This window comes from Rhamphochromis longiceps, linkage group LG14 (assembly GCF_057381845.1).
Source record: "Rhamphochromis longiceps isolate RC_006_pf linkage group LG14, R_longiceps_female_GT1.1, whole genome shotgun sequence".
Taxonomy (NCBI): Eukaryota; Metazoa; Chordata; class Actinopteri; order Cichliformes; family Cichlidae; genus Rhamphochromis; species Rhamphochromis longiceps.
The window spans coordinates 18,132,327-18,151,005 of record NC_140570.1 but is presented as its reverse complement, the minus strand read 5'-3'; the positions used below and the strand labels follow the sequence as shown (position 1 = coordinate 18,151,005).

The window sequence follows — 18,679 nt, the reverse complement described above, 5'->3', positions numbered from 1 at the left end:
ATGTACTCCCTGTCCTTCTGTCCGTCTCTCTCCCCATCTGTCTCCCCGATTGCTCTCCCTCTACGTGCCTCCCAGGCCTGCCTCCCCACCTCTCCTCTCTCGCTCCAGCCTTTTTTTTTCCCGCTTTCCTAATGAGAGCGTGCGTTACGCAGGCATTCAGAAAACCTCTGTTAATTACATGACAAGCATCTCGTTCTGGGACACTAATGAAGAGGGATAGCGAGCTGGAGACGCCACTGGAGTGGTGGTGGTTGTGAGGGTGGTGAGGGTCAGTGCTCACCACTGGGTGGGGTGTTTGAACATGCGTGTGTGAGTATGTGTGTGTTTGAGGGGTGTGGGGATGGGGATTTTGGCGCCAGGCCAGCAGCTTATCAACCAGTGAAAGTTGGACTGTGCATCTAGTCCTCTCCCTACATCTTCAGACTGCTTGCCTTTCATCTTACTCTACTCCCATCTTTTTTTTTCTTTTAGTGTAGAACATCAGTGTTTTGATTTGTTTTTCCTAAGCACCATTACATTTACACTTATCAAAGAATGCATTAGCTTTGAACAGCTTTGACTATGACACACACAACTGCTTGATATCCTGATATCGCGAGCTGTGCTGGCTTTTTTTTTTGGGGGGGGGGGGGGGGGGGGTGTAAAAGCCAAAATTCATAGTGTTAGCTTCAGCACGAATCAGTTTGTCATGGAATTAATTAAACAAAGTATTGACTGGCAAAAAAGCAAGAGCTACAGTTCATGCACACACATAGCTTACTAATAAATCCACACACAGTGGAGTCAGAAGACCAGTGGGGAAAGACAGCATGAGAGGGAGAGAGAGAGAAGACCTAGGCAGAAGTCCAGCGACTCAGCATGTGATTTGGAGGAACTTGCTCTGTCAAGAGGCACACTCGAACAGAAGATTGCTGTCCCGTACCATCCCTCGTGAAACGCTTGAGAAACACAAACCATCTGGAGGCTATAGTGCACACTCTCAACCCATCAAATATTGAGGATGTTTGTCTGATTTACAGAGCCTATTTAGAACTGTTTGGACAACTTGGCTGAAGGATTGGTGCCTTAATTAAAAATAATATCAAGAGCTAATATTGCCCCCGAGACCTTTGCCTCGCAGTCAACAGTGCAACAAAGACACGGTTCTGTGGCTGAAGATGAAAATCTGAGCCACAAGCACTTCTAAACAAGTATAGTCAGGCCCGAAACAAAGGCTTCTCCACATTTGTGATTTCACTGAGGTTACTGTCCCATGTGCCCCCCCCCCCCCCCCCCCCGCCCCCCTCCACCCCACCCCTTTTTCTGTCTGCTGATGCCAATAGCAACGTAGGCTGTTCTAGGCCCAAGTCCACCACAGTGATGGCATATTGATACTGTCATAAAACATTACATTCTTGCTTTATTCATTAGAACTGCGCTTTAATCTAAAAATATCATGGGCAGAGAATAAAACAGAGTTTTCAACAGCAGAAAGATTAGGCCTGCACTTCTCTCGCTGAGCACCACAACTCGGAAACGCTGAGGCCCAAAATAGATGTTCCTCTCATAAAGGGCTCCTTCTTTGTAGTCGACATACAGCAACAACATCTGCAGGGCAGTTTCTATGGGGGGAACAGATTCGGGCAGGCTATCAAAGAGAGGCGATCTCCTGTGAGAAGTGGTGGGTGGAGGACTTCCATATTCTCCCTCTCTCTCTGTCTCTCTCCTTCTTTTTTTGTTCTCCTCCCTCGCTCTTTTTATCTTGCGCTTCCAAAAAATCTGTAGCAATCAGGACGATGCTAATAAAAGACCATTAATATCACCTGTCAGTGCTATCTTTGGAAGATCCAAAACGAGAAAATGAGACAAAAGGATTCAGTCTGGAGCTGCTCAACAAGATGTGGGATACCAGTGGAGGACAAACGGCTGCAGCGCTTGAGCAGTGAGCTGACAGGAAACCATCAAGAAAACAAGAAGGATGATGAATATTCCTATGTATCGTAACTAAAAGGAAAAACGTAGTTTAAAGTGATGCTTGAGAACTGTGTAATTTCAGTATAAATATTAGCATATTTTATATAAGGGGTTGTGTTTCAATATGGGCTGTGCATAATGCTGTCATGACCTTAAGTTCACATGGTTTTAGATAAAATAAAAACAAGAAAAAAATGTATTAAATGTTGTTCTTCTGGTAAAAATAACCCAACATAAGTTTAATTCAGAGCTGATGCAGATGCAGTTCAAACCAAGAGAGTGATTGTAAAGGTCGTAAAATCCTGCAGGTTGTTTGACTGATGGTTTTCACCGACTGCGATGGCAAGCCGTTCACTATCTGTTTAATGTAAAACATGAGCAAAGCCAGCAGACGGGCTGAGGCTCTGAGCGGAAAAAGATGGCACCGTAATGGGGAGGTGAAAGGCAAGGGGCAAAGCGATGATAGTAGCTTCATGCAGAGCAGAAGTGTATCTGGGGCCTCGCCTTTGAACTGGTGAGCCGGCTAATTGAAACAGCATTGCCAGGGCATCGGCTGAAGATCTGGATCTCATTCACCCCCGCTTTTATTCAATTTGGTTTCATCACAGGGGCGCGTCTCGTGCTTTTTCTCTCCACATGGCAATAAGTCATACCCTCGCCTTTTGCCCTCGACGTGTTGCCCATCTGTGTCCCCTGGGGGCCCAGAGTGCTGAGGCCCTGAGAACGCCAAGGGATTCAGATGAGGTCTTGAGAAAGCCCCTTATGGTACTTTTTCACGCCTCTCACCTTGGACTTGACCCCCACCCCACATCCCCACAGCTCTTCACTCACTCATACACAGACACACACACCTCTTTACCCCCCAGACTTAAGATTTACTGGTAAGAGCAGTGGTTGTCAGGAGGTTTGGACCGTGCACTTTCTAATTCAAACAAATGCGGCACTGAGGTCACGCTATTATCATGGAGCCACAAGGTGTTTCAGATGCCTCGCAAGTGTTGAGTGCTGAGCTGATAGAGAGAGAGAAGAGGGGAGAAGAAGCAGTATGTGTGTGTGTGTGTGTGGGGGGGGGGGGGGGGGGGGGGGGGGTGCTGTTAGGGAGCAATGCTGTGGAAAGCTTGTGAGTTTTCAGCGTGGAAATAAGCAAACAAATGCAGCAATGAATAAGCAAATAGACAGATAACACTGCCCAATCTCGATTACTTATCACTATCCTCTATCAGAACATGTGGATGTAGATTTTGCCTTGTAGTGGGGGGCTTCTCATTTCGCAGAAGAGCAGTCAGTGTTCCTACCACTGCTTTAATCAGTGTCCCGCATGCACCGGCCGACGCTTGCAGTTAAAGGTTGGAGGATGATATGATGGTCAGTGATGTACAGTAAATAAATATGCAGGTGCTTTCTGCTAAGACAAACTGATCTAACAGCCACAGTTTCCTTTAAAAGGTAATTTCAGCCGATGCCAGATCTAAGAAGTCTGGGATACTGTGCCAGGTTACGATAATACAAGAATGTAAAATTGCTGCTTGACACACATGCTCAGACATCTGAGATCCTTGTTTTAAAGAGAGAGAGAGAGAAAAAATTGCATGTCAGACAAACAACGGTGTCAGAGGACAACATCACAGGAAAGTCAACAGTTGCAATGATAGTCAAAACCTTTGTTTTTTGCCTCCCTGCTGTTTCCTCCCTGTCATGACTCTGATGGAGGAAGAGGAACAAACAAACCAAAAGAAAAAGGAAATAAACAAACCTAAATCTAATTTAGCTAAAAAAAAAATGACACTGTTATATTTACTGAAAGAGAATATAGATATTATAATCTTTTGAAACACAAGCTGACTGAAAATAGAGGAAAAGCTACACATGGCAGCACAGGTTCTCTACAAGTTTACACCTACTGTGGCTGCATGTGAACCACATGTGAAGTCCAAAGACTACATACAGAGGAAAAATTGGATTTGGAGAGGATCACCGTAGGACTGAGGGAGGGACTAAAAGTGTGCATATCATTTCTTCCTCCGTGGGATTCGCTGCGAGGCAGGTACAGCATCTCTGCAGTCCACCGCTCAGCTGTCACACTCAGCTGTCCAGCGCTCACAGGAAACTTTTAAACACCGCAGTCGGTAAGTGCAAAGTTGTTGTTTTTTTCTTCTTCTTTTCTTTCTGCATCTTCTTACAGGTCAGTGGTAGAATAAGAAGACGCTGTTATTATCTGCGCTCGTCGCTCCTTTGATCCACGAGAGGGAAAGTGTTGGCTTTAAAGTTTTAGTTTTTTCCCGTCAGGAATTCTTCCGAATGCGTGACGCGTTGTTTCCGACCTGTTCCACCGTTACTTATTTTGCGCATAAAAAGTTGCCTTCACGTTTTTGTTTTATTTTATTTTCTCTGAACAAAAGAAACTTCAGGATTGCTAATTGCCTTCAATTAACGGGCTTTAAACTGATTTCTAACAGAGCTCCGAAATGTAGCTTCATATATAAATAGCATCTCTTCATATGACTAAATGTGGAGTTAGACCTATATGAATGTTTTATCTAGCAGTGATTTATTGATTTTTTTTATTGATTTTTTGCCTTTTTCTCAATAAATCAGAGAGACTTGAACGGCTAAAAGTAAGGCATGCGTTTGATTGACAGAAGTAATTATTCACTTTGTGCTATTTTTTTCTTTCTACGGGAATAAAAGCATTTGAATCTTTTTTTAAATTTATTTATTTATTTATTTTTGATATGCCGAACATCTGCAAGCATTGAGCGGCTGCACATCTTTCTGTCAGCAGCTGCCACAGACTAGAAATGCCAAATTGCTTAACATATGAATGTGACGAAGATGAGACCTGTATGAAACACAACACTGCCCATATCACAACCCACCTCTAATGCAGTCCTTCAGTTCACTTTTCAGTCTCTTTTGTTGGTGCTGCTTTGAGTAAACAATGTTAAGTGATAAGCAGAAGCGTGGAGGAGGGCGGCAAGGAGAGGAGGAGGAGGAAGGAGGGTGAAGGAGAAGAGGAGGAAGAAGCGAGGTAGATGAAAGGAGGAGGCAGACTGGTGTAATGGGAGGGAGGAAGATAGTGGAAGAAGTGGTGGAAATGTTCCTTAGTGGATGGATTTACATCAGCTGAAATTCATTTTTGTTGAGAACATACCAAGATTTTCTTAAAAAAATAACATCCTGTCGGACTTAAACCATGAAGTAGCGCAATGTGAGATGTTGATTGATTGACTACGTGTCAATAGAAATAAAGTAACGCAAATATATATTGTAAATCAAAAACAAATGTAAAAAATGGCATGAAAACAGGATGTTGTGTCCCTGGGCAAGACACTTTACCCTACTTGCCTACTGGTGTTGGCCAGAGGGGCCGATGGCGCGATATGGCAGCCTCGCTTCTGTCAGTCTGCCCCAGGGCAGCTGTGGCTACAACTGTAGCTTGCCTACACCAGTGTATGAATGTGAGAGTGAATGAATAGTGGTATTATAAAGCGCTTTGGGTGCCTTGAAAAGCGCTATATAAATCCAATCCATTATTATTATTATTATTATTATTAAAAAAACAGCTCAAATTTCTATTTCTCTGTATTATCTTGTCTCCTTCTTGACCCCCTTCCCTCTCCCAGCTTTTCCTCTCTCACACACCTATGCATACATGCACATATACCACGGACCTGCACACACAAAGTGTAGACAGCGTGTGACGGATAGGCTGCCTCTCTCTGCCTGCACTGTTTGTACGTTGATCCCTTCAGCAGGCCCTGCTTCTCCTGTCCACAGTGTCCGTGATGAGTTACTACATGGATCCAGTTTCTTCCTACCCAGCCCTTCACCCCTGTGACCGTCTGGGCACACTGGTAAGACCTCCCTCGTAAATTATCTCTGTGTTAAGACTGCTTCGGCTACCTACCACACAGCCGTCCACGAGTGTGAGCGAATGAGCGTTTGTGTGTGTGTGCAAACTGCTCAGTGCAGGAATGTGTGCAGGAGCATTAGAGTGGTGTTCTTGTCAGTGTATTAGCAACTCTGGATTCCATCACCTTACAGGAGGATACTCTATTTCTTTTTCAGTTCACTCCACCAGGGTTTGCAGTAAAAGCGCCTGTATCTGTACATGCTGTTCCTCATGATTTCATCAAAAGTTAGGAAACAGAGCTGTTGAACAAGACAATTCTCTACACGGCTGTGAAATTGCCCTTTCGAGCTCCTCTGTGTTGCACAACAAGCCTGCACTGTGTACTTCTCTTTAGCAAGTAATATTGTAAATAATGAGACCTAGGCCTCCAGCCTTGGCACTAACCAATCAAACTGGAGTCAGGCAACCCCAGCAGACCAGCACTTTTCTCAGCTGAGCCACCCGCACTGTGCTTTGCAGCAGTGTGTTTGCAAGAACCCTTAACACTTTCCAAATGGTAGTGCTGAATACAAAGTCAGAGACAGTTGCTGGGAACATTGGGATTCCTGTCAGGTGAGCATTTGAAGGGTGAAGGCCAGTGTGCTGCAAAATAAATGGCTCCATTTGTATGCAGAGCGCCAGCACATTAGGATAATAGACTGAGGTTACATGCAAATGGCAACCCCACCCCGTTCTAATACAAAACACAGAATGATGCCTCTCCCTGTTTCCTAATTGGCTCAGGTGGTGGGGCTTGCCTTTGAAATTGAGACTACTGTATACAAGGGCAGCTTGGTCAAAAGGTGAGCCCATGTCACCTCGGTAGCTTTATTCTCTTGAATTTACATAAATTATCAGCAAAAAGCAAAGGCTCTGATATTTTTTTCTCTCTTTAAGACAATATCTAAGTTCTATGTATTTCACAAAGGCAGTATTCAGAAAACAGCTGCAAAAAGAAAAAGAAAAACTCAAAGAATCACACAGCTTGTTGAAAATGAAATTGATACAAATGCAAATAGTTTCATTTGTAACCTTACCTTTTGTAATGCATTGAATTAATCCTTTTCTTTACATATCTTTTTCACGCAAGTAATGAACACAATGAAAGAACCCCAGACATGAAGGATGGAGTGAACAGCAGCAGGTTGCAGGGGCTGTACCCAGAATCACTCATTACCTCCACAATGTACAAAGAAAACTCATTGTTTTACTCAAAAATGAGTTGCAAATTTAGATTTTGGATCTAAATTTGCAACTCACTTTTCTTGCACTCCAAGTTGTTTGCGTGGACATATGGATGTATGATTTCAGACACGGCTATTTTTGGAACTTTACATTTTGTCTTTGCAGAAAAGCAAAAGTGCAAAAAATTATAACCTGTTAACAACACATCATTTGTATTAAGTATATTAAGAACCCTTATAGACCACATTTCAAGTAACACAAAGGTATGTTTAATTAAATCTGCCTGGTTTGCTAGCAATAGACAAGGGCTTTCCTCTTAAAACCACTCGGTGGTAATTGAGTATGTGTTTGTGCGCATATGTTTGATTGTGACACAAATGTAGCGTCTTGTAACAGTGGGCGTTTCAGTTGTTTTTACATGTGCACTGTAAGATTTCTTCACCATATTGCAAAATATGTTGCAATATTCTAAAGTTATGCCTTTCTGTACATGGAATGGTCTAACTGGATTACTGGAGTGAGGCCAAACACAAAAATACATCTAACTGCGTCACATACATGCTATATAAGAATGCTGAAGTCCTATACACCAAAGACTATTCAGTTCTGCAACAACAGTAAGCATGTCATGCTCTCACTGATTAATAGGTATAATGTTTTGAAAAAAAATGTAATTTTCACACATTCCACTACACATAAACTCAATGTGCTTCACATAGATTATTAAAACAAACAGGATGCTGCTAATACTTATACTCAAAAATGGTGAGCATTGCAAGCCCCACATCCAAAATATATGAATTTTCATTTACAGTAGTCGACAGTAGTCGTCCCCCTGATAAATTACTTGACCCTAAACTTCTATTAGATTTCCCAGTACTTTAGTCCCTAAAATAACAGGTAGGCCATATAAAAGCATGCATTATAAAGGCAGGCTCCTCCAAATATAGGCTGACCCCGACATTTAAAGTTGTTCTACATGAGCTGAATGAGCTGAATATTATGGTGTCGATGGTATCTGCATTGGTATCTGCGACAGCCTGTCTACTCCATAAATCCTCCATGTGGCTCCCTTCTTCCCTATCTAACTTTCCCTCCTTTGCTGACTGACTTGATAGAAAATGCAAATCTCTCAAGAACCTTGTAAACTGGCCTCCTCGATTCTTTGGTCATGTTAGTCATCCATAAAACTAGATAGCTACTGATAAATGGTGCAGTGCTTAAACAGGAGCTGCTTATCAGATTGCCAGTCACTCTGTCTGCTGGGGCTGTCACTTACACATGTGACATAAATCATAGGATGCTGTAGTTATATCCAATTATATATCCAGTTATATAAGCCGTCATGTGCCTGTGAGAAAAACGCCAGTTTTAAAGAATGCTATTTCCTGATGTTTTTCATGAGTGGTCAAAGTTAGATTTTGATTTACTAAAAATGGCTATCTTCTTCGCCACTGTCTCTTGTTTCCTCAAAGAATTTTATATCTCTTTAGCCCTGCTGCCAAGTGCTGACTTTAGACTTCCCCCCCAGTGCAGCCTCTTACGTGAACAGTTCTGCGATAAGCAGGATAAAACAACAGAGCAAAGATAAACTGAATGAGTCAAATTTAGCTGCAGGGGTTATCTGTATGTGAGTACAATGAAAAAATGTTTCCAAAATACAAGGTTACACTCTGGGACAAAGCCACCGGACAGCTATATTGATAAGCTCATACGTTAACATTTTTCATTGGTTAACACATCAAATTTAGCTGCATAATTATTCAATGGAAAGGCACACTAACCAACAGGCTTTTCCTCTTGTTCTTCAAGGGTTCAAGTGATTTTGGGTGATTTTAAACCCTGACCATATCTTTTATTCTAACACTCACACACTACAGAAGTTTTAAAAGGAGCATTTTCCACATACATCCTCATTAGCTATGCTATCTGAGCTCACTATAACCAAAATCCCAATTAGGAAGACTGTATAACTTAATGTTAGAGGCATAAACTAAGTCCATACCACATTTTGTGTTGCTAACTGATTTATTTAATGTTTATCAAATAAAAAGTCCCCATCCCTCGTTTGTGAAGTTTGGGTGATTTTTAAAAAGATTTCTTTTAAGAAAGAATGAGCAGTTGCATGCAGAGAATGCATGCAACTGCACATTCTGTTTGTCATCTTGTGGATAAATGATTACAAATTAAACTTTGTCTCCATTGTTCATTTTGTCTCCAGAGGCAGAGTGGAGGTGTGGCAATGGGCCCACAGACCCAGCACCCAGGTGTGGTTCACCCTCATCAGCAGTATTACCCATCACAGCCCCTTTACCCTCACGATATACCCCTGCAGGAGGTTCCGGACGGACGTGAAATGTGCCCTACAGGTAAGAAATCATCAGTCTGATGTCAAGTGTATGTAGTATTTATGAACTGATTCTCAACCAGGACCCATAATTTAACAATTTTTAATTGTGATAGCGTTTTGATCAAGTTAACCTTTTACAATCAAATGTTAATGTTCCTAATAGACCCTTAGTTGCTTGATAGAAACATTGTCATAGCTTGTATGAAACCACAAGATGCAGAAGTGGTAATCTGTCAGAAAATAGAGATTACAATTTGCCTCCTTTTTATTCCTTCTTGTATGTGATTCGGCACTACAACAACAAAGAGCAACCAAAAGAGTTTGTATGCTAAATGGATTCATCTCTTCGATCATGGCACACCAAATCTTGCTCATTTTGTTGTTATAACACAATAAAGCTATTTTAACACATGTATTGTCACCATGAATGTCAAACCCCGATGCCTGTTTCAGTCAGAGCTGACAGCCTTTAACTTATCATCTTCCAGGTACAGAATAGTGAAGGTAATTGTCTGGAAAATTCACACCAAGCTGAGTGGACATCTTGTGCTTAGCTGCCTGCATAGGCTCTATGAAGGAGGCATCAATGCTTAAATAAAACTGAGTATTTCCAGTTATGTGAAAAAAGTCCCTGCTGTATGCTAGATGGGGAAAAGGGGAGCTCAGGACAAGGGTCTAACCTGATTGTCATCTTCCCTAACCCGCAACCTAACCTTAAACCAAGCTTTCAAAAGTAAAATGTGATGATTTACACTGTGGACATGCGTTGCTCCTATTAATAGAGACCCCAAAGTGGAACAGATTTATGTTTCCACAACTTCAGTATTGCACACATTTAAGGACATACACACACACACATGCACGCGTGCAGAGTCTCAACTTGGCCTGTTGTTCTGCGTCTGCTGCACGGGGGATGTTGGTGATGCTGACCCTGAGGGCAATGCCTTTACCAGATACCCTCATACCCCCCTCTCTTACGTTCTCTATCTTCCTCCCACTCTGTTTCTGGGGGCAAATGCTCTTCATTTTTCTTCTAACAGCCCTCTCTTTCTAGGTTTTTTTTTTTCGTTCATTGTTTTTCAAATTAGTTTTATTTTAAACTGGAACATTCCTCCCAGTGCATTTGCCTGCGTTTGACTCTGGCCTCTTCTACTTCTCAAAAGTGATTGATGCTGTTGGACTGGGACACACGCCACGGGAGTAAGATAGGGGTGCTGGGGGGCACAGGCTTTCTTCCGTCACCTCCCTGAGCTGGATGCAGGGGCAAGACAGGGGGCCAAAGGGCGGCCATCTTTTTCCCAAGCCTCTGGTTTGGTCTCTGGAGAGGTGGAGGGGGGCTAAGTGCTTGTGTGTGTGTGTGTGTGTGTGTGTGTGTGTGTGTTTGTGTGTGTGTGTGTGTGTGTGTGTGTGTGTGAGAGAGAGAGAGAGAGAGAGAGAGAGAGAGAGAGAGAGAGAGAGTATGTGTGTGTGTGTTTGTACGTGTGTGTGTGTGCATATGCTTGCATACGCCAGTACAAGAGGGAGTCAGGATTTGATGGGATTTGCTGATGTTTGTTACAGAGACACACTCTTTTGGAGCACTCACTTCATTCCTCCCAGCGCTAAACCATTGACATAAACATTGCTAAGTGGAAAAAAATGACCGAGTGCTGACCTTCTTTTTTTTTTTTCTTTTCTCGTTCTCGTCTCCAAAATCCATGGAGACCGCAGGTCTCAGAGCATTTGAGCCACCTGGAGATGCGGTTAGAGTCATTTAGCTCTTAACAGCAATGTCATAAGAACTGCTTTGGTTTCTGTCCTACCACCATACGCTGTTATGAGTTGCCGTTAACCTCAAAAAGCTGCTCAATAATCTCTGACACAGTCTCCACACCCCGAGCCGTTGATTTGACTCATTTCTTTCAAACTGAAAAAAACAAAGAGAAACTTCTCTTAATAATTTCACATTTGCAAATTCTGAATACCCGCAAACGATTTGTGTAGACTTAGAAATACAGGTGCAAACAATTTTAAGTTTCTGGTGCTGTGCAAGCAGAGCTTTGGAGATTTCTCGTATTTGAACGCATACTTGTTCTTTTTCAGACCACTGAGGTTTTGCCAGTTTTAAATTCTGTTATTTTTTCACATCTGTAAACCCCCCTCTTTATGTATATTCATGTAACAAATCCATTGGCGCTATAAATATAAACACAAACATGTCATGTCTGTCTTGGATATTTGGGATGAAATATTTTGTGTGTCTTTTAAGGTGGTTAGAGCCTGATTTTGCAACTGAAGTCACTATTTTTCCCCTTGTGAATGGACTGGGTGTGTTTAAAATGAAACGTGTTACTGTGAGAAAGAAAAGATACAGAGCAGATGTGAGGCAGGGATTTAGGATGTTACATGCTTGGCCCTGAGCCCAATGTCACACACACTGCTTCCTGACAACAGCCATGACATGGTAATGTTTACACTAACCCAGCTCTACTCTATACTCTCCAACACTCACACCAAAGGATCTGTTGCAAACGCCCACTGAGGAAATTCACTTTATGTGCATGTGTGAGTTAAGTATGCGTGTGTGTGTGTGTGTGTGTGTGTGTGTGTGTGTGTGTGTGTGTGTGTGTGTGTGTGTGTGTGTGTGTGTGTGTGTGTGTGTGTGTGTGTGCTAATAAAAGAGTGAGGGTGCATTTCTGCACAATCTCACCAAAATCCAGGCACAGAAATCACACACATGCAAACACGCTCCACCAACATCCTGGAGTGATACACACTCGCGTATTCATTCATTAAATTCACACCCTGCACTCTTGTGTGTATTGTATTACAGCATCCTTCCATTCAGTGAAACAGGCACACACACACACATACAGGGAGGCGCACACACACATACATTCACTCCCAGGCTCTCCTGAGTTCACTGTACATTTAAACATGCACTCCCATTTAGTACACGCAGACACAGCTGTGATCTGGCACTCAGAGACCATTGGCCTGTGTTTTATATGATGTGATTTGACAGCTGGACAGTTGCAAGAGGAGGGGAATTGGGGGGGGGGGGGGGGGGGGGGGGGGGGGGAGTACAATTTTAGGAGAGAATATGGATAGGGAAAAAGAGAAGTCACAGAAGTGGGACTGCAGTGGTGGGAGGAGAAGAGATGAGGGGAGGAGGATCTAAGATGTGGGGCCTTGAGTGGAGTTGGGGGGGGTTCGCCTCTGATGAGGGGCACGTCCTCACGGGCGAAGGCCCATTTTTTATTTTCTAAAAGTAAACAGGCAGCCTGCGGGGGTCTGGAGGGTTATGGGAAAGGAGGAAACATTGATACTAATCAGGCCAGCGCACACTTCCCCCTCTAACAATAAAACAAAACAAGAGTGGAAACACGGAAAAGCGGCAGACAACTGCGGGGGAATGGGCTACACAACTGTGCACATTTGAAGCGCATGGCATGGTGATAGAGCTAAAGCAAGAAATGCAAGTCAATAAAAATAGTGAAGAGTTCATCTGCTTCTACTACACTGCACATTTGTAGTTTTATTTTTAGATGTCTGAACCGTTTGAATGAGTTTCCACATTAGGCTTCTGAGACACGGTTTACAATAGAGCCACTCTGGAATCTCTATCCCATAATTCAAAGTTCTGCTTTGGTTAACTGAAATCTTGAAATTATTTTTTTGCTTCTTCTCCTTTGATGAGCCATTTTCTCCAATGCTTTTTTAAAATATCACTTGAGATCGTCAGAAATGCATTTTTCCCCTTTTCACCTACAGCTTTTGGCATTGTACCCTGATTGAAAAATGATTGCTTTCTTCTCTGTTAGTGTTGTAATTTTATTTATTTATTCTCTTTTTGGAAACGCTCTGCTTTTAAGTACCAATCATTTTTTAAACTTCCCTTTCCCAGAGTTCTACAGGCCATATTTCTAGGAAGTGTTCGTGTGGTAAGTTCCTCTTGATAGCGCAGTGACTAATTACAAACCACTTCAGTAGGAGAACATGCAGTTCTGAAAGACATGCAATCACTGACGGGGGTGATGATGCAACAGATGCCAGCTCACCAGGAAAGGTGGTGCTTTAATGAATCCTGTGATAGACCTCCCATTGTTTTAATGTTTATGTCGTGAGCATAGCAATATGCAGAGCTTTTAATAACAATGAGCGTACTTTACCAGTAGCGGTAAAAGTGAATTCCTCTAACTGTATCCCGTAATTTGCGTTGGTTGTTGAGTCAAGTCCTCTTTGTAATAGTTAATGGTCAGTTGCTCACTTTAGCATTTTAATATAAACTGAATTTATACAACAATTAACCAAAGGAAAAAAAAAAGAATCCAACAACTGCTTGTTTCTTAACTGAGTGGATCATTCCTTTGGGCGTTGCTATTTACTATGATACACAACCTTCATTTTTCATATGAAACATAGAGTAACACTGATGTATGATCCCTTTAGCTGTGAGGACTAGCAGACTGCGAGACTGTGCTAATAATGGAGAGGAGGGAGGGAGGGAGAAGAACACAAGACAAGTAAAGGGAGGTCTGGGAGGCAAAGAGACGCGGAGGGGGGTGGGGATAATTGAATTATCTGCACAATGGAGTGATGGGGGGCACGTGGTGCCGCTAATGGAGGAAGAGATGTCCTTTTTAGCGGAGCTAATTGTTCAGAAAAGAGCTGAGCCTTTGTTCAGGGAGGCCCTGCTACTTTCCCAGTGCACTTTACATCCACACAATTTAGCGGCGTGTGCGCACACACATACACACAAAAACACATGCACGCGCACAAACACATTCGGGAAGAAAAAGATTTTGGAATGCGAGGCATAAGAAAGAGATGTGCACAAGCACAGTAGACATCTATGAGCAGAGACAGACTCACACATACAGGGACACAGCACTCCTGTCCCAGCTAACCCTCTGATCTCAGCAGGAGTGCATCCAGCCTGTGGCACCTTCAGACAGCATCCACCACAGATAGAGCTGAGACTGAGCTGTTAGACAGAAGCCACAAGGACCCCACTGTTTTACTGTTTGACTGTCTGCCCTGTGTGTGTGTGTGCGTGTCCCATATGTGTGTGTGTGTGTGCTTGAGTGGCTGTAAATAAATGACTGACTGATTACATGCTAAATGGCTTCTATTCACGCAAATACCATACCCATCAGATCATAGACATTCTCTGGGACTTTGGGATTTTATCCCAGTCATCTTTTAAGGCTTCGCGTTTGTAAATGTGTGAGAATGCACACGCCAAACATCGAAAGCCTCAGAGCATCCAAGGCTCCTGCAACTACTGCGAGGGTGCCGCCATCAAAGACAAATATCACTTGACAGCTGTATGGATTGCTCTAAATCAAATAACCTTTCAGTTAACTCTGTGAAAAGTAGCAGGTGCAACGGTTACATCTGAGGATTATAGACAGGCAGAAAGCACAGATGTGCCAGTAAGAGACTGACAGCAAGCAGCAGCGAGGAGAGAGAGAGAAGGCTGTTTTTGCCGGGGGTGCTATACAGCAACACAAATGAGTGAAGGCAGCTAACTGTCAAAACCATGGAAACAGCATTTGCCAGGTGAAGAAAAAGAGACACTGCAACCAAAACTTGTTTGATCTAGGACATGTGTCCTGGGGGTACTGTACATGCATGAGACGATCGTTTCATGTTTATTGCTAAAAAGAAAATGACACAATTGTTTTAGCAGTTGCTTATGGAATTCAGATTGTTCAAAACTGTGTTATAATAAGCTTGTACGACTGATGATGAGAAGCTGATTGTTTAGCATTTAACCTTTCCTCATGTCAGAGTGCTGTTCGCCTTGCTTTTAAGGGTCATTGTACACCAGGCAATGGCCACTGCTCTGAGAAACAGCTCAACAATGTACTAACATAATATAAATATATTCAGATGCATAGTGGAGCCAAGAATTTCAAGAGCTTTTGTAATCACTTTTTAACAGGATTATTATTAAGATATTAGTTTACCAATTAGTATGCACGTTTCATCACTAAAATCAAATGAAATATTAACAAAATATGTAAATCAATAGAGATGGACAGGAACAAAGTGAAAATCATCCAGAGTGTCACCAGCCCAGATATTAGTCAGCAACACCATTAAACTCTAAATGGCTGCCCTTAGGCACAAAAGGACCCAGGCTGTCCTTTTAAGAGCAGATACAAGGGAGTTCATTAACAGAAGACAAAGAGGTTCAGTCAGAGCGTTTGAGAGACCGACGTGCTGACTGCTGGAGAGCTACTGTTTCTTCCTCCATTCTTCTCCTCCATCACCCCCTCTACTTTAAAGCCCCCCTCCCTCCCTGGTGAGGCAGCTTTTCTCACCGCAGAACCCACCAGCACTCCTCACAGATGAGGCTCCTATCAGGGCAATGAAACCCGATCCAGGGCTGCTAATGGAGTCGGTGAAGTACCACCAGTTAAAAAAAATCCATGCATGATCAATATCCCTGGCTCCCCAGCCTCCTCCCACATCGTCCCATTTAGACGTACAAGTGTACAAGACATGCAGATGTATCGTGTGGATGTGCATCATAGGATGTACCATTGATTCATTCTAACTAGGTTTCTTAAGATGGGGCTGGCTGTGGGATATGTGCTCTAAAGAAAATTATTTACATTTTAAATTTCTTACAAAACCTGGTTAAAAATGAATCATCTGTTATTACAGCTTCTGTTGCCATGGGAGGTGCTCCTTGATGGTAGTAGCTTGTGAAGAGTGGAGTCCTACTGTGGCAAAAAGCCCAGTCTTTCTTTTGTCTTTATTCTTTTTCAGCAGCAGAACAAATACATGATTCAATTTCCAGTGAGGCATGGTCATTGTTCCTGATTATTGGCAGATAAAAAAAAAAAAAAGCGAGCAGAAAACTAAAGAAAAAGCAGTTTGCATTTCCCAAACTAGATTTTCATTGACGGTCTCGGTAATGCAGATCGATTTAAACATCCAGACAACTAAACCTCGCATTACTTTTGTGCCTTATTTTTATTTTATTTTTATATCTTCATTTTCAATAAAGGTTAATAGGGCAACTGTTTGTAAAGACAAACTTTGTTATGACTGTGCTGCAGCAGCATAAAGAACACAGACGTGGCTGACTTTTATTGATCTCTGCAACCTGAACAGGAAATACTCTGAGGTGTTTATGAGGGTGAGTTACAAGTTATGAGGATGCCTGGACCCACAGAATATATAGGACAGAGACAGTCCAGGTTCTTTTAGCTCTTAGTAACTTCATCTCAGCTATATAGCTTATTTGTTTTGAGATTTTAGTAGAAATACTATTTCCACACATTAATAACTCTGATTTAATAACTCAGACTCTGATTTATAGATCAACATTAATTCATTCCTAATGGTTTGGCATGCTAAATTAGGTGATAAAGACGTTTTTTTCCGTTAGTCTCTCTTAAAAATATGTGTTTACATATTTAAAATGTTCATCATCAAATCACCAGCGTGTTTCTCAACATCAAGAGCAAGGCGCCGAGTGCGTACGATGACGTATGTAGGCTGCTCGGGGTCACAGGTAACAGCTTTCACATGAGCTGGTGTGTGTGTGTGTGTGTGTGTGTGTGGGGGGGGGTGTCTAGAGGGAAGAGGTGGGTGTGGGGTGTGGGGTGGGGGTGGGGGGGTCCTTGTAATTGAATTGTGAATCAGCTAGCAAGTTATTCCCAGTCACCGCCCCCTTCTCTGTCGTCGCACTCTGGTTCTTCACAAATGCAACGCCCATAGCCACAGATACAGAGGAGGGAGTAAGTGAGTGAGTGTGTGAGTGAGTGAGTAAGAAAGAACGAGGAAAAGAGGGAGTGTGTGTACCGGAGAGGGAGAAAGATAAGTTAGGAGTAAAAGAATCTGAATCGTTTCTTTCTTTTCCATTTCTTTTTTTTAGTGTGAGAGGAGAATATTATATATATATATAAATATATATTTTTTTACAAAATCAAGAACTGATCGGGACGCCAGAGGAGGAGGAGAAGATTTTTTTTTCCTTTGAAATATATTGCGCTTTTGGAGGTGTTAGAATTAAAGAGGGAGGCGGCGTTATTAATTCACGCTGATCTGATGATCATGACGGCAGCTGTCGATATGAAACCGACGTTAACAATCATAAAGGCTGAAAAAATGGACGGTGAGTAATCTCAACTCTTCTGAGCGCTTTGACAGCTAACACGAGACTTACTGTACATTACTCCTCAATGTTTCTTTGTAACACAAGCGGCTGTCTCCGGATTACGCTCACAGTAAAGCACGCTGCTAATTCTCGAGAACAAGTAGATGAGCTGAGAGAGGGACATAACGTCCTGAACGCATTTCTTTGATGAAGGCGCTGCTGGTTGCTCAATATTGGACTCTACAGGCAAGACTTGAGAAAGATGAAATCATGCCTGAGGGTCTAGAGTCTTGCAATAGACTGTACTGTATGCATACATGCATGCGTGCGTGTGTGTGTGCTCCGTATTGCTAGAAATCCGGCTCTGACAGGTGTGACTGTTTCAGATGTGATGATGTGCTAATATGAAAAAAAAGTTAGGACACTGGACTTTTTACATTTATGATCAGTCATCACAAAGCATGCTGCTTTGCATAGCATTGGCAATTTTTACTAGTACATGCAAACAGCAGTGTGACTTTTACTGTTTATGCATGTGTGTAGCTGCCACTTTAAGACACGCTGTATGTTTTATGACAGTTCTCTGATGATCTCAAGCATGAACAGCTATCCGAGTTAAGTTTTGCCACATTTCCTCTTTTTGTACAGATGGTAACCCTATCTCTCTAATCCTGCTTTGATCTCACCTAACACTGACCCATATATTCCATGCCATGCTGGAGAAATCCAAGGCATATTGCCCAGCCGGCATGGGAGACAGGCAGTGGTGCCTAATAACCCCCTCCCCTCCCCTCACCCACCAACCAAACTGCCTCCTCTTTCTCCCTTTCTTCTCTGCCTCCCTCCCCACCACCTCCTCCTTTAGTGGCTGAAACTGACTTTCCAGAAATCAGGAGAGGCAGGCTGAGGTGATGAATCTGCAGTGCTGAGGCTTGCCTCTCTCTTAACTCCACTGCCCAGAACCCTATGGATCACTCCAGGGGTAGTCCAGGGCGCAGGCAGGGGAGGCCGCAACTGTAAGCTGTTTTCGTGTTGGGGTTTAAACCTTTGCGTGGTTTCACTTCTCTCTTTATCTTTTTTTTTCATAGCATATGGTGGCATGTTTGCAGGATTTGCATTCAGCAGCTTTTTACATTAACCAATCCCCCTGTGCTTTTGCAGTTCAGGTGCAGAGAACCTATTAGCAGAGTAGCAAGCAGCA

The 18,679-nt window shown here is 42.7% G+C and overlaps 1 protein-coding gene across 3 annotated transcripts in view; it reads left to right on the top strand.

Moving 5' to 3' along the window:
• Positions 1-3,961: 3,961 nt before the first annotated feature.
• Positions 3,962-18,679, top strand: part of ets1 (ETS proto-oncogene 1, transcription factor) — a 33,096-nt gene continuing 18,378 nt past the window's right edge. The window contains exons 1-3 of one of the 3 annotated variants that reach the window (XM_085379278.1): positions 3,962-4,079; positions 5,731-5,807; positions 9,252-9,399. In XM_085379278.1, coding sequence (XP_085235404.1) covers positions 5,739-5,807; positions 9,252-9,399 — 217 coding nt within the window. In that variant the 5' untranslated portion in view covers positions 3,962-4,079; positions 5,731-5,738. Of the gene's footprint in view, positions 4,080-5,730; positions 5,808-9,251; positions 9,400-17,096; positions 17,497-18,679 lie in introns of those variants that run through there. The other 2 variants (XM_085379276.1, XM_085379277.1) reach the window with 2 other exon arrangements.